A 22,965-nucleotide genomic window follows, 5' to 3' on the forward strand; every position below is an offset into this window, starting at 1 on the left:
AACTTAAGAGCATTTTACCAGCTTCTTATTTCTCAAGTTCGTAACTTAAGAGCATTTTACCAGCTTCTTATTTCTCAAGTTCGTAACTTAAGAGCATTTTACCAGCTTCTTATTTCTCAAGTTCGTAACTTAAGAGCATTTTACCAGCTTCTTATTTCTCAAGTTCGTAACTTAAGAGCATTTTACCAGCTTCTTATTTCTCAAGTTCGTAACTTAAGAGCATTTTACCAGCTTCTTATTTCTCAAGTTCGTAACTTAAGAGCATTTTACCAGCTTCTTATTTCTCAAGTTAGTAACTTAAGAGCATTTTACCAGCTTCTTATTTCTCAAGTTCGTAACTTGAAAATATTTTAGGTACTTATGGAGTAAAAAATTTTAATTAAACAATAAGGACCTTCCGTTACTTAATAATCTTAATGAAACTCGTTATTTTTTGTTATTTTATTTGTATAAAAATGTTTAAAGTATAAAAATCAATATAAAAGAAAGACAACAAGAACAAACATCATCAGCTGACCATTATCTCGCGTATCCTGCAACCAGAAAATGAAACAAACACGCGTCAGTGTATAGTAATACTGCGTCAGTGTATAGTAATACTGTGTCAGTGTATAGTAATACTGTGTCAGTGTATAGTAATACTGTGTCAGTGTATAGTAATACTGTGTCAGTGTATAGTAATACTGTGTCAGTGTATAGTAATACTGTGTCAGTGTATAGTAATACTGTGTCAGTGTATAGTAATACTGTGTCAGTGTATAGTAATACTGTGTCAGTGTATAGTAATACTGTGTCAGTGTATAGTAATACTGCGTCAGTGTATAGTAATACTGCGTCAGTGTATAGTAATACTGTGTCAGTGTATAGTAATACTGTGTCAGTGTATAGTAATACTGTGTCAGTGTATAGTAATACTGCGTCAGTGTATAGTAATACTGCGTCAGTGTATAGTAATACTGTGTCAGTGTATAGTAATACTGTGTCAGTGTATAGTAATACTGTGTCAGTGTATAGTAATACTGTGTCAGTGTATAGTAATACTGTGTCAGTGTATAGTAATACTGTGTCAGTGTATAGTAATACTGTGTCAGTGTATAGTAATACTGTGTCAGTGTATAGTAATACTGTGTCAGTGTATAGTAATACTGTGTCAGTGTATAGTAATACTGTGTCAGTGTATAGTAATACTGTGTCAGTGTATAGTAATACTGTGTCAGTGTATAGTAATACTGTGTCAGTGTATAGTAATACTGTGTCAGTGTATAGTAATACTGTGTCAGTGTATAGTAATACTGTGTCAGTGTATAGTAATACTGTGTCAGTGTATAGTTATACTGTGTCAGTGTATAGTAATACTGTGTCAGTGTATAGTAATACTGCGTCAGTGTATAGTAATACTGTGTCAGTGTATAGTAATACTGTGTCAGTGTATAGTAATACTGTGTCAGTGTATAGTAATACTGTGTCAGTGTATAGTAATACTGTGTCAGTGTATAGTAATACTGTGTCAGTGTATAGTAATACTGTGTCAGTGTATAGTAATACTGTGTCAGTGTATAGTAGTACTGTGTCAGTGTATAGTAATACTGTGTCAGTGTATAGTAATACTGTGTCAGTGTATAGTAATACTGTGTCAGTGTATAGTAATACTGTGTCAGTGTATAGTAATACTGTGTCAGTGTATAGTAATACTGTGTCAGTGTATAGTAATACTGTGTCAGTGTATAGTTATACTGTGTCAGTGTATAGTAATACTGTGTCAGTGTATAGTAATACTGCGTCAGTGTATAGTAATACTGTGTCAGTGTATAGTAATACTGTGTCAGTGTATAGTAATACTGTGTCAGTGTATAGTAATACTGTGTCAGTGTATAGTAATACTGTGTCAGTGTATAGTAATACTGTGTCAGTGTATAGTAATACTGTGTCAGTGTATAGTAATACTGTGTCAGTGTATAGTAATACTGTGTCAGTGTATAGTAATACTGTGTCAGTGTATAGTAATACTGCGTCAGTGTATAGTAATACTGTGTCAGTGTATAGTAATACTGTGTCAGTGTATAGTAATACTGTGTCAGTGTATAGTAATACTGTGTCAGTGTATAGTAATACTGTGTCAGTGTATAGTAATACTGTGTCAGTGTATAGTAATACTGTGTCAGTGTATAGTAATACTGTGTCAGTGTATAGTAATACTGTGTCAGTGTATAGTAATACTGCGTCAGTGTATAGTAATACTGCGTCAGTGTATAGTAATACTGCGTCAGTGTATAGTAATACTGCGTCAGTGTATAGTAATACTGCGTCAGTGTATAGTAATACTGCGTCAGTGTATAGTAATACTGCGTCAGTGTATAGTAATACTGCGTTAGTGTATAGTAATACTGCGTCAGTGTATAGTAATACTGCGTCAGCGTATAGTAATACCTGTGTTATTGTATAGTAATGGAGCATCAGTGTATAATGATGCTGCATCAGTGTATCTTAATATTACTGCAGTGTATTAATATTGGGTCAGTGTATGGTAATACTGGGTCAGTATATAGGCTAATTGGTATTTAAGCCTATCGACTACACGAGGGTCATTAAGGCTGCATGTCACCTTTGCCCATCCAGTCAAGAATACTTTAATCTCAGCATGTATGAGAGACATACACCTCACAGTGTGTATATCTTGTGAGTGCATAGTAATATTGCTTAAACTACAATTTAAACTTATAAGCTGGTATATTCACCAAAACAAAGTGCGGTACTGTGTGAGTTTATTAAAGGACTTGTGTAAGGTGCATGTGAAAGAACGAGAGTTAAAGAATGAGAAACGATTATGTTTAATTAACGATTGTAAACAACGAAGAGAGTGCATAAAAGTTTACACGTAGAAGAGGTGTGTGTGATACGAAAATTGGATGCCAATTGGTGAAGAAGACACGTTAATGATGTTATTTAGTTGCCAGTGTTTAAGTACCTGGAGGTAAGATGAGTGTAGAGGCGAGGCTGGAACACACGGCAGGCGAGTCTTAAAACTTACTAGCCAGTGTGTAAGCCACTGGAGGGATGTTAAGGCAATGTTTAGGGATTTTGAGTACAGTGGGAGACAACTTCTGTTAGGAAGCTTTAATGCTGAAGTGGGACAATCTGTTGTAGGTGTACCTGGAAGTTTGGAGTAGCGGAAGTAGTGACTGTGTAGGACATTTCAATGAATTTTACTCTGGGTAGAAGTTTGGTAATAGGCAATGGTATAAGAATTTAATAAGATATAATTACTGTAGAGGAAGATTGCAGCAGGACATCACGTCCATGCTAGTAGGTCCTACTGGCTCATTTTAGAAGGTCAAACTGATATGATGAAGAGAACAAAGGGTGGATCAAAAAGTTCTCAGACTTGACGTATATCCTGCGTCGTACCTAGTGCACAAACAATCAATTAGGCTTTTTATAAAGAGGTTATAATGCGATTAAGGGATAAAATTAGAGGAAACCGCTGCGAGCAGTGTGAAAATGGTCGATGATTTCTTCATTATACCAACGCTCCTTCACTAGCTGTTGTCTTCATGATCTTTTGGCTGAAAAAACTTTCCCGTGACACCACACCCTCCGTATTCACCTGTCAATACGGAAGATATTGTCCCGTGTGATTCTTTTGTGTTTACAGATATCAGAATGAAGCTGTAAGGAAGGAGATTTTATGACGTATCATCCTTCCTTAAGAAGGTGAAAACGGAAGTCAGCGAACTTACAGATGAAGACCTCTATCCTTTCTTCTGAGAGTGGCAGGAACGTTGTGGCTAGTGTACATCATTGGTGTGTGTGTGTGGGGGGGGGAGGGAGGGAGGGGGCAGATTAGTTGCCAAGGGACATAGTTGTTGTTGTACACAATTCTTAAATAAAAAAAAAAAGGCTAAGTCTTGGAACTTTTTGTTGGCATCTCATGTACTGGTGGATAGAAAGACGCGCATGTTATTAGAGGAGATACAGTTATGTTTGGTCTGCCTAGTGCAAAGTTCTAAATGTTGGACAGTTAAATAACCATGCCACATATAAACTAAATAATGTAGATTTTAATACTACAGATTGTGAAAAGGATTTAGGAGTTCTGGTTAGCAGTAACCTAAAACCAAGACAACAGTGCATTAGTGTTCGCAATAAAGCTAACAGAATTCTTGGCTTCATATCTAGAAGTATAAATAATAGAAGTCCTCAGGTTATTCTTCAACTCTATATATCCTTGGTTAGGCCTCATTTAGACTGCTGCTTAGTTCTGGTCACCGTATTACAGAATGGATATAAATGCTCTGGAAAACGTACAAAGGAGGATGACAAAGATGATCCCATGTATCAGAAATCTTCCCTATGAGGATAAACTGAGGGCCTTGAATCTGCACTCTCTCGAAAGGCGTAGAATTAGGGGGGATATGATCGAGGTGTATAAATGGAAAACAGGAATAAATAAAGGGGATGTAAATAGCGTGCTGAAAATTTCCAGCCATGACAGGACTCGCAGCAATGGTTTCAAGTTGGAAAAATTCAGATTCAGGAAGGATATAGGAAAGCACTGGTTTGGTAACAGAGTTGTGGATGAGTGGAACAAACTCCCGAGTACAGTTATTCAGGCTAAAACGTTGTGTAGTTTTAAAAATAGGTTAGATAAATACATGAGTGGGTGTGGGTGGGTGTGAGTTGACCTGACTAGCTTGTCCTGCTGGGTCTGGTGCCGTTCTCCATCCTCGAGTGGAAATGACCAGGCTGGGTGGGTCATTGGGATAATCCGGGGGGTGGGTCATTGATCTAATCCGGGGGGGGAAACATGGACCTGCTCCGCTTGGGCCAGTAGGCCTGTTGCAATGTTCCTTCTTTATGTTCTTATGTACACCTTAATGAACGATGTGGAGAATGATGTCAGTGAGTACAGTTATTAAATATTCATAGGGAAACGCTAAATCTGGTTGAGTCGTACAGTGTTGGCAAAAGGGAAAGCTATCATGCTGGACCCATTTCCTCGGATCAAGAGTCACTGACCAGCAACAAGACGCACACTCTCCACTCTGTAAGGGTCAATAGAGAGAAGAGAAAGTGAATCAAACTCTGTTTTTGGTCTCCTTACTCCCGAGAGAGAGTATGTGTGTGTGTGTGTGTGTGTGTGTGTGTGTATGTGTGTACTCACCTAATTGTGGTTGCAAGGGTCGAGACTCAGCTCCTGGCGTGTGTGTGTGAGTGAAAAAAACAGCGTATAGTATCTCCAATGACTAGTCACTCCGACTCGGGAGACCCAGCCATAATGTATGTTATTACTGTCGCTTGTGCAAGATGACCAGAGTTGGAGCACGTAAACAAAGTACTCGGGTTTGATCCTGGTACGAGTGGGAGTCTTCACACCTGGTGCCCCAGTTTACCTAGCAGTAACTAGGTACCTGGGTTTTAGCCGACTAAACCATACCACGGGCGGGCTTAGAACCCGCGATCAGAGAGTCTCAAAACTCCAGACCGTCGTGATATGGTTTGTTGCAATCGTATCATTACGATTTCGTGAGACTTTTAGCCGACTCTTGTGGGTTATATAATAGAAGAGTTATAGTACATAGAGGTAAGAATGGGTGATTGTGGGGTGATAAATGTGAGGGGAAGGAGGGGGGGTTAGAGGTTAGAGGGGTGTTAGAAATAGTGTGTAGTGATGGGGCATCATGGGTTATGTAGTAGAGGTATGGGGAATAAATTAACATGGGAACCAGGTGTCAACACAATCCACGACTTACACGATGCAAACAATATCTATCTTAAATGACCTGGACTTACCTCCGTGACCTTTACCGATGAGTCCTCCTCCGCCGCCGCCGAATCCTCCGCCACCGCCGTATCCTCCGCCGCCGCCGAATCCTCCGCCTCCTTTGACGTCCACGAATCCACCATCGATGATTCCACCGCCTCCTTTGACTCCCCCGAATCCACCGTCAACAAATCCACCGCCTCCTTTACCTCCGACGAATCCACCGTCAATTATTCCACCATCGATGATTCCACCTCCTTTGCCTCCAACAAATCCACCACCTCCGCCGTATCCTCCACCGCCGAATCCACCATCGACAAATCCTCCGCCTCCTTTTCCTAATCCACCATCGACAAATCCTCCGCCTCCTTTTCCTAATCCACCACCTACTCCTTCGTCGATAAAAATGTCATCGGGTCCACCACCAATAATTCCTCCACCTCCACCTCCGTATCCTCCTCCAAATCCACCACCTCCAAACCCACCTATATTTCCTCCTTTAAATCCACCTCCTCCTCCAAGTCCACCACCTCCAAAGCCACCTCCTCCGAAGCCACCCCCTCCATATCCACCTCCTCCAAAGCCACCTCCTCCGAAGCCACCCCCTCCATATCCACCTCCTCCAAAGCCACCTCCACCAAATCCACCGCCTCCAATGCCACCTCCTCCATATCCACCGCCTCCAAAGCCACCTCCACCAAATCCACCTCCTCCGAAGCCACCTCCACCAAATCCACCTCCTCCGTATCCACCTCCTCCGTATCCACCTCCTCCGTATCCACCTCCTCCTGGTACGTATTTGACAGTGTTTACGTAGTGGACCGGGACAGTGATGGGCACGTAGACATACTCGTACTTGTAGCCGCCACCACCACCTCCTTTCTTGCCGCCGAAGCCGCCGCCGCCGCCATAGCCGCCGCCGCCACCGCCAAAGCCCTTGCCTGGGTCGGCCACGGCTGCCGCTGCCGCTAACAACGCCACCGCTAACACGGCCGGCACGTGCTGCTGGATACAACACGTGGTCAGGAAGATGACAGGGAAGTGATAAGTTGGGATGGTCAGGCCCATCATACACTAGTGAATCCTACTTCCTGTACTAGTGAATCCTACTACCATTGCTAGTAAATCCTACTGCCTGTATTAGTAAATCCTACTGCCTGTACTAGTAAATCCTATTGCATGAACTAGTGAATCCTACTGCCTGTACTAGTGAATCCTAATGCCTGTACTAGTGAATTCTACTGTCTGTACTAGTGAATCCTACTGCCTGTACTAGTAAATCCTACTGCCTGTACTAGTAAATCCTACTGCCTGTACTAGTGAATCCTACTGCCTGTACTGGTGAATCCTAATGTCTGTACTAGTGAATTCTACTGTCTGTACTAGTGAATCCTACTGCCTGTACTAGTAAATCCTACTGCCTGTACTAGTGAATCCTACTGCCTGTACTAGTAAATCCTACTGCCTGTACTAGTGAATCCTACTGCCTGTACTAGTGAATCCTACTGCCTGTACTAGTGAATCCTACTGCCTGTACTAGTGAATCCTACTGCCTGTACTAGTGAATCCTACTGCCTGTACTAGTAAATCCTACTGCCTGTACTAGTGAATCCTACTGCCTGTACTAGTAAATCCTACTGCCTGTACTAGTGAATCTTACTACCATAATAGTAACCACTGAACAATGTAATATACTGGAACTGAATGATTGACGTTACTGAGGTATCCTGTCTTAAACTCGGCTTTACTTTGTTACATAAAACCAATATAAATATTTTAACTGATTTATGGGCCTAATACATATTCACATAATATTTGAGGAATAAAAGTCATAGTATCATCGTGGCTAGAAAAATAAACAACCATCCCATAGATTGTAAATGAAAATAAATGATGTTTCGCCCCGTCTTAGACCATTATGTCTCGACAATGGTCCTGGAGCGAGCGAAACGTCTAGCTTTTCCATTTTCAATTTGTGAGTCACTTATGTTTTTTTTTTTTCAGTTTGGAAAATAAATGTGCTGGAAAAATGTTGAAGTAAGAGCAACGAGTCTGCTATGAACATTAAAATGTCAGTGTTCTATAGGTACGGGTGGACAGAGGAGCTCACCATGTTGTCGTAGCTCCTCAGTAGACTAGACGAGGGTGGGAAAAGCTCCGTGCGTTTTATAGGTGGGTTGGTGCCTCTCACCGCCGTCCAGAGAACATTCACTTGACCTGTTGTCTGACTTGTATATACGATCTGATCGTGAGGACTTGCTGCTAGGTTTGTAAACAAGACCGCGTTAAGACCCATCCTTTGAGTTCGACCTGACCTTCGGCCGGGTTGCGAACAAAATGCTATGCACGAGCGGGGATTAACTTTGGAACAAGTGCTGCCCCAGTTCGTAAACAAGACGGGTTCGGAATGCTCTCCTGCCGGGTTTGGAATTAACTGCTTCCGGGTTCGAAATATTCTGCTGTCGGATGAGGACTGAGTTACTGCCGGGTTGGGAATGTTCTGTTGAACAGAACATTTGTATGCCAGACTGAGTGGAAACTTGACCTCCGCCAACCTCTCATGGTTGCCAGGTGAGGTTTCATTAAACAGGTTGACAATGTGACAAAAAATTTAAGAATAACAAAAATCATTGTCTGCAATATTACTCGATTAGTGTACCAGACGTAGCGTACGAGTTACTTTATTATTATTATCCAAAATTACAACTATTAATGCTACTGCTACTACTACTACTACTACTACTACTACCAATGCAACTCGTACTGTTACTGCTGCAACTACTACTGCTGCTATATCTGCTGCTGCTACTATTGCTACTAGCGTCATTGCTACTACAACTACTTTTGCTACTACTATTAATTATAACATTTAGTCACACAAAACACTCATTGCTCCTTAACAATGGTTGTTAAGGAGCAAGTAAATAACTGTAACCCCTGTTGTTTACCCCTGTTGTTTACACCCTCTCGTTTACACCTTGTTGTTTACACTTCAGTCAGCTTTGTTTACACTTAAGTTTGTTTTAAATTCAGATGATTCATATTTACCGTCTGTTTGGTTTGCTTGTTATTATTTCTGAAGATAGGAACTAGAGTTAACTTCGTTTACTCGAGTATACTCTCAGAGACATACACCTCTCGATGTATATATGACGTGTCATGCACACCTTATAAAAAATTGTATATATGTGTAAGTCAATTAAGATTTTTAAAAACATTCTCGAAGGAATTTCTTAAAATTCAAAATACTAAGACAGTTGTGATGTGCTCAGAACACTAACACTTGTGGTGTGCTCAGAACACTGACACTTGTGGTGTGCTCAGATCACTGACACTTGTGGTGTGCTCAGAACACTGACACTTGGGGTGTGCTCAGAACATTAACACTTGTGGTGTGCTCCGAACACTAACACTTGTGGTGTGCTCCGAACACTGACACTTGTGGTGTGCTCAGAACACTGGCACTTGTGGTGTGCTCAGAACACTGACACTTGTGGTGTGCTCAGAACACTGACACTTGTGGTGTGCTCAGAACACTGGCACTTGTGGTGTGCTCAGAACACTGGCACTTGTGGTGTGCTCAGAACACTGACACTTGTGGTGTGCTCAGAACACTAACACTTGTGGTGTGCTCAGAACACTAACGCTTGTTGTGTGCTCAGAACACTAACACTTGTGGTGTGCTCCGATCACTGACACTTGTGGTGTGCTCAGAACACTGGCACTTGTGGTGTGCTCGGAACACTAACACTTGTGGTGTGCTCAGAACACTAACGCTTGTTGTTTGCTCAGAACACTAACACTTGTGGTGTGCTCCGATCACTGACACTTGTGGTGTGCTCAGAACACTGGCACTTGTGGTGTGCTCAGAACACTAGCGCTTGTGGTGTGCTCAGAACACTAGCGCTTGTGGTGTGCTCAGAACACTGGCACTTGTGGTGTGCTCAGAACACTAACACTTGTGGTGTGCTCAGAACACTGGCACTTGTGGTGTGCTCAGAACACTAACACTTGTGGTGTGCTCAGAACACTGGCACTTGTGGTGTGCTCAGAACACTAGCGCTTGTGGTGTGCTCAGAACACTAGCACTTGTGGTGTGCTCAGAACACTAACGCTTGTTGTGTGCTCAGAACACTAACACTTGTGGTGTGCTCAGAACACTAGCGCTTGTGGTGTGCTCAGAACACTAGCACTTGTGGTGTGCTCAGAACACTAACACTTGTGGTGTGCTCCGATCACTGACACTTGTGGTGTGCTCAGAACACTGGCACTTGTGGTGTGCTCAGATCACTGACGCTTGTGGTGTGCTCAGAACACTAACACTTGTGGTGTGCTCAGAACACTAACACTTGTGGTGTGCTCCGATCACTGACACTTGTGGTGTGCTCAGAACACTAACGCTTGTTGTGTGCTCAGAACACTAACACTTGTGGTGTGCTCGGAACACTAACACTTGTGGTGTGCTCAGAACACTAACACTTGTTGTGTGCTCAGAACACTAACACTTGTGGTGTGCTCGGAACACTAACACTTGTGGTGTGCTCAGAACACTAACACTTGTGGTGTGCTCAGAACACTAACACTTGTGGTGTGCTCGGAACACTAACACTTGTTGTGTGCTCGGAACACTAACACTTGTGGTGTGCTCAGAACACTAACACTTGTTGTGTGCTCAGAACACTAACACTTGTGGTGTGCTCTGAACACTAACACTTGTGGTGTGCTCCGATCACTGACACTTGTGGTGTGCTCAGAACACTGACTCTTGTGGTGTGCTCAGAACACTGACTCTTGTGGTGTGCTCAGAACACTAACACTTGTGGTGTGCTCAGAACACTAACACTTGTGGTGTGCTCAAAACACTAACACTTGTGGTGTGCTCAAAACACTAACACTTGTGGTGTGCTCAGAACACTAACACTTGTGGTGTGCTCAGAACACTAACACTTGTGGTGTGCTCAAAACACTAACACTTGTGGTGTGCTCAAAACACTAACACTTGTGGTGTGCTCAAAACACTAACACTTGTGGTGTGCTCAAAACACTAACACTTGTGGTGTGCTCAAAACACTAACACTTGTGGTGTGCTCAGAACACTAACACTTGTGGTGTGCTCAGATCACTGACACTTGTGGTGTGCTCAGAACACTAACACTTGTGGTGTTCAGAACACTCACTTGTGGTGTGCTCAAACACTAACACTTGTGGTGTGCTCTGAAACACTGGCACTAACACTTGTGGTGTGCTCAGAACACTGGCACTACACTGGCACTTGTGGTGTGCTCAGAACAATAACACTTGTGGTGTGCTCAGATCACTGACACTTGTGGTGTGCTCAGACACTGGCACTAACACTTGTGGTGTGCTCAGAACACTCAAAACACTGACACTTGTGGTGTGCTCAGAACAATAACACTTGTGTTGTGCTCGGAACACTAACACTTGTGGTGTGCTCAGAACACTAGCACTTGTGGTGTGCTCAGAACACTAACACTTGTGGTGTGCTCAGAACACTAGCACTTGTGGTGTGCTCAGAGCACTAACACTTGTGGTGTGCTCAGAACACTAACACTTGTGGTGTGCTCAGAACACTAGCACTTGTGGTGTGCTCAGAACACTAACACTTGTGGTGTGCTCAGAACACTAACACTTGTGGTGTGCTCAGATCACTGACACTTGTGGTGTGCTCAGAACACTAACACTTGTGGTGTGCTCAAAACACTAACACTTGTGGTGTTCTCAAAACACTAACACTTGTGGTGTGCTCAAAACACTAACACTTGTGGTGTGCTCAGAACACTAACACTTGTGGTGTGCTCAGAACACTAACACTTGTGGTGTGCTCAAAACACTAACACTTGTGGTGTGCTCAGAACACTAACACTTGTGGTGTGCTCAAAACACTAACACTTGTGGTGTTCTCAAAACACTAACACTTGTGGTGTGCTCAAAACACTAACACTTGTGGTGTGCTCAAAACACTAACACTTGTGGTGTGCTCAAAACACTAACACTTGTGGTGTGCTCAGAACACTAACACTTGTGGTGTGCTCAAAACACTAACACTTGTGGTGTGCTCAGAACACTAACACTTGTGGTGTGCTCAGAACACTAACACTTGTGGTGTGCTCAAAACACTAACACTTGTGGTGTTCTCAGAACACTAACACTTGTGGTGTGCTCAGAACGCTAACACTTGTGGTGTGCTCAGAACACTAACACTTGTGGTGTGCTCAAAACATTAACACTTGTGGTGTGCTCAGAACACTAACACTTATGGTGTGCTCAGAACACTAACACTTGTGGTGTGCTTAATAACAATATGACTCACACGTCAGAAATAAAACGTTTTACCCAACAAGTTTTGCAAGATGCATTGGAAAGGCGATTTTGGTGTTGCAAGAAATGTGTTGCAGGAAAGGAAGTGGAAGGGGCTGGTTGTATTGCAGGAAAGGAAGAGATGTGCTGGAAAACTAGGGGTTGGGGGGAGAAAGGAAGAGTCGGTGTGGGTTATAAATTGAAATGGAAAGGGTTGCTTGTGTTGCTACAAAAGGGTAAAGAGAGGTTTGGGAGGGTTGGAACAAAGGCAGAGGGAGCGATGCAGCAAAGGGAGAAAGGTTAGGGAAGAGATTAAATGAGGTTAGGCAGAGACGTCTGCAATATGCAAGTTACAATAACCAGTCTGAGGTAACGGTAAGCCCTCAGCCATGACTCGTCTTGAGTGAACACCGCATTGCCTGTCGCTGCTGTGCTGGGCTGCCTGCTTTGTCAACACAATGGATGTTTAAAATGTTTACTCAGGCAGGTTCGCCGTCATAACAGCAGTTTTTGAGAGCTTCGTAAATATATAACATCATCTTAGCAGCGTCTAGAAAATATTTGTAAACATTTGTAGTGCCTCATATGTGGTTTGTAGACAATGACAGTGATTTAGGTGTGGTTTGTAAACACTGGTAGTGCCTTAGGTGTGGTTTGTAAACACTGGTAGTGCCTTAGGTGTGGTTTGTAAACACTGGTAGTGCCTTAGGTGTGGTTTGTAAACATTGGTAGTACCTTAGGTGTGGTTTGTAAACACTGGTAGTACCTTAGGTGTGGTTTGTAAACACTGGTAGTGCCTTAGGTGTGGTTTGTAAACACTGGTAGTACCTAAGGTGTGGTTTGTAAACACTGGTAGTACCTTAGGTGTGGTTTGTAAACACTGGTAGTGTCTTAGGTGTGGTTTGTAAACACTGGTAGTGCCTTAGGTGTGGTTTGTAAACACTGGTAGTACCTTAGGTGTGGTTTGTAAACACTGGTAGTACCTTAGGTGTGGTTTGTAAACATTGGTAGTACCTTAGGTGTGGTTTGTAAACACTGGTAGTGCCTTAGGTGTGGTTTGTAAACACTGGTAGTACCTTAGGTGTGGTTTGTAAACACTGGTAGTGCCTAAGGTGTGGTTTGTAAATACTGACAATGATTTAGGTGTAATCTGTAAACAATGACATTGCTTCAGGTGTAGTTTGTAAACACTGCCTCGGGTGTGATTTGTAAATATAACAGCATCTGAGGAAAGGTCTACAAACAGCAACATTCCAAGTGTTTGTAAGAATGACAACAGTTTAACGTGACCACGACTCAGGAAATTTCGTCAGCACGAGAGAAATTCGATACTTTATTTCTAGGAGATTCCTCAAGAGAAGTTAATATGTGTAGCTTCTGTGTTTACGGAAACAGTCTATCACAGGAATGTAGATGAATGGTTCAGAGAACTGACAAGTTGATAAATTAGACACACGTGCAATACTTGGGTATCTTTAATGAGGAAACGTTTCGCCACACAGTGGCTTCATCAGTCCATACAATGTTGAAGTCAATGTGTGGCGAAATGTTTCCTCATTAAAGATACCGAAGTGTTGCACGTGTCTAAATTCTCAATTTATCAGTGTCTGGTGATATTCCCTAAGTCGTTCTCGTTAAGTTGGTTCGTAGGTCGTTCTGCTAAGGAGGTCCAGACGTCGCTTTCGTTATGAAAGGTGTTTCGTAGGTGGTGCTCGGCGAGTGAGGTGTGGTTCCTGCAATATTCTCGATGCTAAAAAGGTCATACGCAGTTCACCTGCGGTGGTGACGCCCGTCTCACTCACATCCTGCCTGGGTAAGCTTCATTCCTGCCTCTCCCTCTCTCTCTCTCTCTCTCTCTCTCTCTCTCTCTCTCTCTCTCTCTCTCTCTCTCTCTCTCTCTCTCTCTCTCTCTCTGAACAAACTACCCGCTAAAGCAGTAAGCATTAAGACAATACGGTCATTTAAGAAACAGGTGAACAAGAACCTTATAAACAGATACGACTAGATACATTACTGTGGCAAACTGCAGTCAACAGAGTCCTGATGTTAGTTCCGCAACTACATTAGGACCAGCAGTTGATAATAAGCCTCCCAGGGTATAATAACAATAAACAGAGGCAGTGGTGGTAGTCGTGACAGGCATAACCCTGTCCACCGGTAACTTGGTGCTTGTTCCGAAGCTCTTTCACAAGATATCTCATAACTCGTTTCCACCTGCGCCAGAGTATCCAAAAATAAAACCACTGGTACGCACAGTTCTGTGGGGAAAAGTTGCGTACCAAGCTCAGCTGCTGTAGGAAGAGTGGTGATGCGTAGATGTAGGTTGTAGCGCCTCACTTCCATCCATTTCTATCACTCCTGTAAATTCCCTGTCCTTTTTATTTGTCAGTATGGTATGACATATTTTTACCCTTGCTTCATGCCGGGAGTAACCGGAAGGAGTGAAGAGTAGGGAGAGAACCTTCTCCTTTACTTCTATTGCTTCAAACATCTAAATTCTAGATGAGTAATGATAGATCTAGATATAGATAATAAGACATGGAAATCAATGGATAACATCGGTGTGAAATTTTGAACTTCACAACGAAACTATTACTGCTACAACCACTACTACTGCTATTACTACAATATTACAGCTATTACTACAACTAATATTATTACAACTACTACAATTATTACTACTACTACAACTACGATTATTACTACTACAACTACGACTATTACTACTACAACTACTATACTACTACAATTATTACTACTAATACAACTACTGCAACTATTGCTACAATTACAATTACTACTATTCCTACAGCTACTATTACTAAAACTATTACTATAACTACTATTATTATTACTACTGCTACTACTACTACTACTACTACTACTAGTAGTAGTAGTAATGATAATGCATTTTAATTGTATCTTCGGGTTATTAATAATTAAGTAATGAGGGTTTATTTATTAAAAATTTCGGTGTATATAAATGAGTTGCTTAAACGTGAGGGCATAAAGTTGAGTTGTGACGTCACTCTTGTTACTTCCCGTAACCTGCAATAACAGAGAAATGTATTTATAACCACTGGTATATACACACGGCAAGTGAGTGCACACACACACACACACACACACACACACACACACACACACACACACACACACACACACACACACACACACACACACACACACACACACACACATACACACACACACATACACACACACACATGATAACGAAATTAAATACTGAAAGGAAGTGACAAGATAGATAGGGACAGGATGTTCCAGAGATGGGACACAACAACAAGGGGTCACATCTGGAAGCTGAAAAGCCAGATGAGTCAGGGATGTTAGGAAGCATTTCTTCAGCTATAGACTTGTCAGGAAGTGGAACAATCTGGTGAGTGAAGTTGTGGAGGCAGGATCCACAATTAGCTTTAAGAATAGGTACGATAAATCTCATGGAGTAGGGAGAGAGTGGACCTAGTAGCGACCAGTGAAGAGGCGGGACCAGGAGCTGTGAATCAACACCTGCAACCTTCACCAACACCAAGGCATTCCTTCTTGAGAGAGAATATTTCTTTAGTTATTTCCTGTTATTCTAACTGTCAGTGTTTACAATGATTGATAGACCTAGATATTGTTAGTTGTTAGTGAGGAAGTTTGTTACATTGTTAGTTGTTAGTGAGGAAGTTTGTTACATTGTTAGTTGTTAGTGAGGAAGTTTGTTACACTGTTAGTTGTTAGTGAGGAAGTTTGTTACATTGTTAGTTGTTGGTGAGGAAGTTTGTTACATTGTTAGTTGTTGGTGAGCAAGTTTGTTACATTGTAAGTTGTTGGTGAGGAAGTTTGTTACATTGTTAGTTGTTGGTGAGCAAGTTTGTTACATTGTTAGTTGTTGGTGAGGAAGTTTGTTACATTGTTAGTTGTTGGTGAGGAAGTAAGGTGTTAGAGGAGGTAGATCATGGTAATGAATATGATATTGTGTATATGGACTTCAGTAAGGCTTTTGATAGAGTTCCACACCAGAGGCTATTGAGGAAACTTAAGGCACACGGAATAGGAGGAGAAATTTTTTCCTGGGTAGAGGCATGGCTGACAAATAGGCAGCAGAGAGTTTGTATAAATGGAGAGAAATCAGAATGGGGGCACGTCACAAGCGGTGTTCCTCAGGGGTCAGTGCTGGGCCCGTTGTTGTTCACAATTTACATAAACGACATAGATGAGGGAATAAATAGCGACATAAGCAAATTTGCTGGGGACACCAAAATAGGCCGTCCAGTTCTTTCTAATGAGGACACTAAAGCACTCCAGGATGATTTGAATAGACTGATGCAATGGTCGGAGAAGTGGCAGATGCAGTTTAATATAGACAAATGCAAAGTTCTAATTGTTGGACAGTTAAATAACCATGCCATATATAAACTAAATAATGTAGATCTTAATACTACTGATTGCGAAAAGGATTTGGGAGTTCTGGTTAGCAGTAATTTAAAACCAAGACAACAGTGCATTAGTGTTCGCAATAAAGCTAACAGAATTCTTGGCTTCATATCAAGAAGTATAAATAATAGAAGTCCTCAGGTTGTTCTTCAACTCTATATATCCTTGGTTAGGCCTCATTTAGACTATGCTGCTCAGTTCTGGTCACCGTATTACAGAATGGATATAAATGCTCTGGAAAACGTACAGAGGAGGATGACAAAGATAATCCCATGTATCAGAAATCTTCCCTATGAGGATAAACTGAGGGCCCTGAATCTGTACTCTCTCGAAAGGCGTAGAATTAGGGGGGATATGATCGAGGTGTATAAATGGAAAACAGGAATAAATAAATGGGATGTAAATAGCGTGATGAAAATTTCCAGCCAAGACAGGACTCGCAGCAATGGTTTCAAGTTGGAAAAATTCAGATTTAGGAAGGATATAGGAAAGCACTGGTTTGGTAATAGAGTTGTGAATGAGTGGAACAAACTCCCGAGTACTGTTATACAGGCTAAAACGTTGTGTAGTTTTAAAAATAGGTTAGATAAATACGTGAGTGGGTGTGGGTGGGTGTGAGTTGGACCTGACTAGCTTGTGCTGCTGGGTCTGGTGCCGTTCTCCATCCTTGAGTGGAGGTGACCAGACTGGGTGGGTCATTGGGCTAATCCGGGGGGGTGAGTCATTGGGCTAATCGGGGGGGACATGGACCTGCTCCGCATGGGTCAGTAGGCCTGTTGCAGTGTTCCTTCTTTCTTATGTTCTTATTGTTAGTTGTTAGTGAGGAAGTTTGTTACATTGTTAGTAAGGAAGTTTGTTATATTGTTAGTTGTTAGTTAGGAAGTTTGTTATATTGTTAGTTGTTAGTTAGGAAGTTTGTTATATTGTCAGTAAGGTATTTAGTTATATTGTTAGTTGTTAGTTAGGAAGTTTGTTAGTGTTACTTGCTAGTGTGAAGTTTGTTACATTGTTAGTTGTTAGTGTGGAATTTTTTACAGTGTTAATTGTTAGTGTTAAGTTTATTATAGTGTTACTTTTTAGTGTTAAGTTTATTACAATGTTACTTGTTAGTGTTAAGTTTATTATAGTGTTACTTGCTAGTGTGAAGCTAGTTACAGTGTTACTTGCTAGTGTGAAGCTATTACAGTGTTACTTGCTAGTGTGAAGCTAGTTACAGTGTTACTTGCTAGTGTGAAGCTAGTTACAGTGTTACTTGCTAGTGTGAAGCTAGTTACAGTGTTACTTGCTAGTGTGAAGCTAGTTACAGTGTTACTTGCTAGTGTGAAGCTAGTTACAGTGTTACTTGCTAGTGTGAAGCTAGTTACAGTGTTACTTGCTAGTGTGAAGCTAGTTACAGTGTTACTTGCTAGTGTGAAGCTAGTTACAGTGTTACTTGCTAGTGTGAAGCTGTTACAGTGTTACTTGCTAGTGTGAAGCTAGTTACAGTGTTACTTGCTAGTGTGAAGCTAGTTACAGTGTTACTTGCTAGTGTGAAGCTAGTTACAGTGTTACTTGCTAGTGTGAAGCTGTTGCAGTGTTACTTGCTAGTGTGAAGCTAGTTACAGTGTTACTTGCTAGTGTGAAGCTAGTTACAGTGTTACTTGCTAGTGTGAAGCTAGTTACAGTGTTACTTGCTAGTGTGAAGCTAGTTACAGTGTTACTTGCTAGTGTGAAGTTACAGTGTTACTTGCTAGTGTGAAGCTAGTTACAGTGTTACTTGCTAGTGTGAAGCTAGTTACAGTGTTACTTGCTAGTGTGAAGCTAGTTACAGTGTTACTTGCTAGTGTGAAGCTGTTACAGTGTTACTTGCTAGTGTGTGAGTGTTAGCTAGTTACAGTGTTACTTGCTAGTGTGAAGCTAGTTACAGTGTTACTTGCTAGTGTGAAGCTAGTTACAGTGTTACTTGCTAGTGTGAAGCTAGTTACAGTGTTACTTGCTAGTGTGAAGCTAGTTACAGTGTTACTTGCTAGTGTGAAGCTAGTTACAGTGTTACTTGCTAGTGTGAAGCTAGTTACAGTGTTACTTGCTAGTGTGAAGCTAGTTACAGTGTTACTTGCTAGTGTGAAGCTAGTTACAGTGTTACTTGCTAGTGTGAAGCTAGTTACAGTGTTACTTGCTAGTGTGAAGCTAGTTACAGTGTTACTTGCTAGTGTGAAGCTGCTACAGTGTTACTTGCTAGTGTGAAGCTAGTTACAGTGTTACTTGCTAGTGTGAAGCTAGTTACAGTGTTACTTGCTAGTGTGAAGCTAGTTACAGTGTTACTTGCTAGTGTGAAGCTAGTTACAGTGTTACTTGCTAGTGTGAAGCTAGTTACAGTGTTACTTGCTAGTGTGAAGCTAGTTACAGTGTTACTTGCTAGTGTGAAGCTAGTTACAGTGTTACTTGCTAGTGTGAAGCTAGTTACAGTGTTACTTGCTAGTGTGAAGCTGTTACAGTGTTACTTGCTAGTGTGAAGCTAGTTACAGTGTTACTTGCTAGTGTGAAGCTAGTTACAGTGTTACTTGCTAGTGTGAAGCTAGTTACAGTGTTACTTGCTAGTGTGAAGCTGTTGCAGTGTTACTTGCTAGTGTGAAGCTAGTTACAGTGTTACTTGCTAGTGTGAAGCTAGTTACAGTGTTACTTGCTAGTGTGAAGCTAGTTACAGTGTTACTTGCTAGTGTGAAGCTAGTTACAGTGTTACTTGCTAGTGTGAAGCTGTTACAGTGTTACTTGCTAGTGTGAAGCTAGTTACAGTGTTACTTGCTAGTGTGAAGCTAGTTACAGTGTTACTTGCTAGTGTGAAGCTAGTTACAGTGTTACTTGCTAGTGTGAAGCTGTTACAGTGTTACTTGCTAGTGTGAAGCTAGTTACAGTGTTACTTGCTAGTGTGAAGCTGTTGCAGTGTTACTTGCTAGTGTGAAGCTAGTTACAGTGTTACTTGCTAGTGTGAAGCTAGTTACAGTGTTACTTGCTAGTGTGAAGCTAGTTACAGTGTTACTTGCTAGTGTGAAGCTAGTTACAGTGTTACTTGCTAGTGTGAAGCTAGTTACAGTGTTACTTGCTAGTGTGAAGCTAGTTACAGTGTTACTTGCTAGTGTGAAGCTAGTTACAGTGTTACTTGCTAGTGTGAAGCTAGTTACAGTGTTACTTGCTAGTGTGAAGCTAGTTACAGTGTTACTTGCTAGTGTGAAGCTAGTTACAGTGTTACTTGCTAGTGTGAAGCTGCTACAGTGTTACTTGCTAGTGTGAAGCTAGTTACAGTGTTACTTGCTAGTGTGAAGCTGTTGCAGTGTTACTTGCTAGTGTGAAGCTAGTTACAGTGTTACTTGCTAGTGTGAAGCTAGTTACAGTGTTACTTGCTAGTGTGAAGCTAGTTACAGTGTTACTTGCTAGTGTGAAGCTAGTTACAGTGTTACTTGCTAGTGTGAGGCTAGTTACAGTGTTACTTGCTAGTGTGAAGCTAGTTACAGTGTTACTTGCTAGTGTGAAGCTAGTTACAGTGTTACTTGCTAGTGTGAAGCTAGTTACAGTGTTACTTGCTAGTGTGAAGCTAGTTACAGTGTTACTTGCTAGTGTGAAGCTAATTACAGTGTTACTTGCTAGTGTGAAGCTAGTTACAGTGTTACTTGCTAGTGTGAAGCTAGTTACAGTGTTACTTGCTAGTGTGAAGCTAGTTACAGTGTTACTTGCTAGTGTGAAGCTAGTTACAGTGTTACTTGCTAGTGTGAAGCTAGTTACAGTGTTACTTGCTAGTGTGAAGCTGTTACAGAGGATCGAGCATTGAGCCTCCATTAAGATTTCCCATTAGTACTGCTGATGGGAAATCTTAATTACTACTAATGTGTTTGGTCTCAGTGGAGGGCTCTTGGTCAATGGTATTGGCTCCCATCCTCTCATACCATGGATGGTAACTGAGTACCTCTCATTTCCCCGAGCTCTGTAACCCCATACGGGTTTAGGTTTCTCAATGAGCACATACTGAGTTGAGATCTAAATTAAATTTTGATGATGTTTTGCTTTGCTTAGAGACTAAAATATAAAAATTGAATGTAAATATCTTACCTCCGTATCCGCCTCCGTGTCCTCCACCATATCCACCACCGTGTCCTCCTCCATATCCACCTCCGTGTCCTCCTCCATATCCACCTCCGTGTCCTCCTCCATATCCACCTCCGTGTCCTCCACCATATCCACCTCCGTGTCCTCCACCATATCCACCTCCGTGTCCTCCACCATATCCACCAACGTAGTGAACAGTTTGGTGGTGATGAACAGGAACATGTACAGGAACATAGACATAGTGCACACGACCATATCCACGGCCCCCGCCACCTCCCTTGTGGCCCGGGGTGGCCATGGCCACCGCCGCCAGAGCCATCAGAACAACTAGTAACACACGCTGCAACAAACATAATAGAAAGTTAAGTCGATGTTTCGATCCGTTATTGATTATTATTATGTCTTGTTGACACGGTCCGAAGAGTCACCCATTTTTCAACCACAATGTTGTGGGTTACTTGTGGACTGTTCCAGCCACGGTATTGTTGCAACTACGGTACTGTTGGAATATTCTTGATACCTGGGTGTGTTTTGAAACAGCTTGACATAGCTGGTGTTTACATTAGGTGACACAGCGGAGGCATAAACAGTGAGGGTCATTAATACAATGGGTGGAACAATTTACGAACGACCCTTAACACTGGCAGTGCAAAAACTGGAAGACGTTTCAGCTCTCCCTGGAAAATGAAAACTCTGGGCTTGGTCCAGGACGGATCGAAACATCGTTTCCATCGTCAGTGTTAGTTGTGGATGTGTAAACAGAATGATGTTGCCCCTGGAAACCATTCTCTTATAAATACCTTTCCTGAAGATTATTTTCACATTCAAAGGGCTACAACCGTAGGGGTCATAAAGCACATGACGAACAGAAGGACGCTCAGGCTTGATCATGAGGGAAATATGTTAATACTAATAAAAACATTACCAATAAACATTACAACGCAGGTGCTGGCTGCGTGAGCTTACCATTATTGATGGAAACTCTGTACACACTGGACCTACTAACACTTGGGTGCCTTGCAATATATACCAGAGCTGGTGCCTGTCACTGATGCCCAAAACACATTCACCTTCGTTATAACTGACCCCCCTCCCTCCCCATCCCTGTCAGGGGGGTTACAAAACTCTTCGAACTCTATCAAAAACTGAAAGGAAAGAAATCGCTTTTTTCTTTGTGTCTGAACGCACGGATTGGTCCAAGTGGTTTTTTTTTCTGTTTACTTCTGTCGTGGTCTGGTTGCAGTAGGAGTGTGTGCTCAACCTTCCCTCGGCTCACCATCTCTGTCTGTCACGCATTGCACAACACGCTAATGTGGAAAAGTTTAATTTATAATACTCTACAAGTATGTTGATCTGCATTACATGGCAGATATTGTATGTTTAATCTCACGCTCATACTGCATGACAGATGTTAGGTAGAAGGACTTACTTATCTAGCTAATACGACGTTTTACTGTGACAACGTTTGGCTTGACAAAGCTCCTGGCGAGTGAAACATTGTAACAATAATATGTCACATTAGTCGTACCTAACATATTGTCGGTAATTCTACCAACATTACTACATAACAGATGTTGTATACGTGATCCGTCGTTCATATTATATAGCAAATATTCCACTTTCGATCCCTCGTTTACATTACAAGTTCTGTATATTGTTTTACGGTCTTATCATTTCATCTTAAGTTTTCATCACAGAAACCGTCCAACTTAAGCTGTTATTTTTAACTTCAGGAAATATGAACTCAGATTAAATCGTAACCAACAATTGTCTATGAATAAACAGGAAGATGGACGGGAGACTCGAACTGTTTAACATTAAATGAACAAGCATTTCTTACTTGACACATACGTGGTCACACATACATGAGGGAATACAACGTCAAGAACTATTCTTTTTCGTAATGGAAATTATAATGGTCACCTTATCACCTGACTTTGTTGAAGAATGTGATGAAACGTCTGCCTCTGTGTCCATCTATAAACACACAGATAACTCGGGTTTTTCTCGGCTCTAGACAGGCATTTGGTATAATTAGAGACGTTTCAGATGTACTCAGCTTTGTTTACAAGAGGGATGCTAGTCAGTGCCTCATATCTCTCAGTGTGTAATTATTTTTTCTGAGCATCGTTGCTATTTGCTAAAACCGCGAGGGTTCCTGCAACCCCAGGCGAAGGCGAGGCAATAGATATATTCCCTGGAAGGTGAGGATGCATTCAGTTACTCGGATCTTTAAAGAGGCCTTCGTCAGCATCAATGTATCCACTTTAAAGAGGCCACTCTATTTCGTAACTACAAAAGTAAAGTCTTGGAAGTATTTATAACGTATCACTCACTGGTATCACTCATAGGTATCACTGGTATCA

General features: G+C 41.7%; 2 protein-coding genes across 5 annotated transcripts; both read right to left on the reverse strand.

Moving 5' to 3' along the window:
* Window positions 1-431: 431 nt before the first annotated feature.
* On the reverse strand, window positions 432-8,074 carry LOC128691509 (uncharacterized). Of its 4 annotated transcripts, none has more exons than XM_070088772.1 (3): window positions 7,872-8,074; window positions 5,791-6,766; window positions 432-533 (listed from the first exon to the last, which is right to left on the reverse strand). In XM_070088772.1, the coding sequence occupies exons 1-3, from the start codon at window positions 8,055-8,057 to the stop codon at window positions 520-522; spliced, it is 1,176 nt and encodes a 391-aa protein (XP_069944873.1). In that variant the 5' UTR covers window positions 8,058-8,074; the 3' UTR covers window positions 432-519. The 4 variants fall into 4 exon arrangements, with proteins under 4 accessions (XP_069944873.1, XP_069944871.1, XP_069944874.1 ...); XM_070088773.1 differs by lacking the exon at window positions 432-533 and having other exon boundaries at window positions 3,889-6,090; window positions 6,127-6,766; XM_070088770.1 differs by lacking the exon at window positions 432-533 and having other exon boundaries at window positions 3,887-6,766.
* Window positions 8,075-15,026: 6,952 nt separating this feature from the next.
* On the reverse strand, window positions 15,027-21,628 carry LOC128691508 (major prion protein 1-like). The gene is made up of 3 exons (XM_053780360.2): window positions 21,566-21,628; window positions 20,603-20,939; window positions 15,027-15,127 (listed from the first exon to the last, which is right to left on the reverse strand). Exons 1-3 carry the CDS (start codon window positions 21,566-21,568, stop codon window positions 15,114-15,116), a joined length of 354 nt encoding a protein of 117 aa, XP_053636335.2. The 5' UTR covers window positions 21,569-21,628; the 3' UTR covers window positions 15,027-15,113.
* Between the last annotated feature and the right edge of the window lie 1,337 nt (window positions 21,629-22,965).

This window comes from Cherax quadricarinatus, chromosome 26 (assembly GCF_038502225.1).
Source record: "Cherax quadricarinatus isolate ZL_2023a chromosome 26, ASM3850222v1, whole genome shotgun sequence".
Classification (NCBI taxonomy): Eukaryota; Metazoa; Arthropoda; class Malacostraca; order Decapoda; family Parastacidae; genus Cherax; species Cherax quadricarinatus.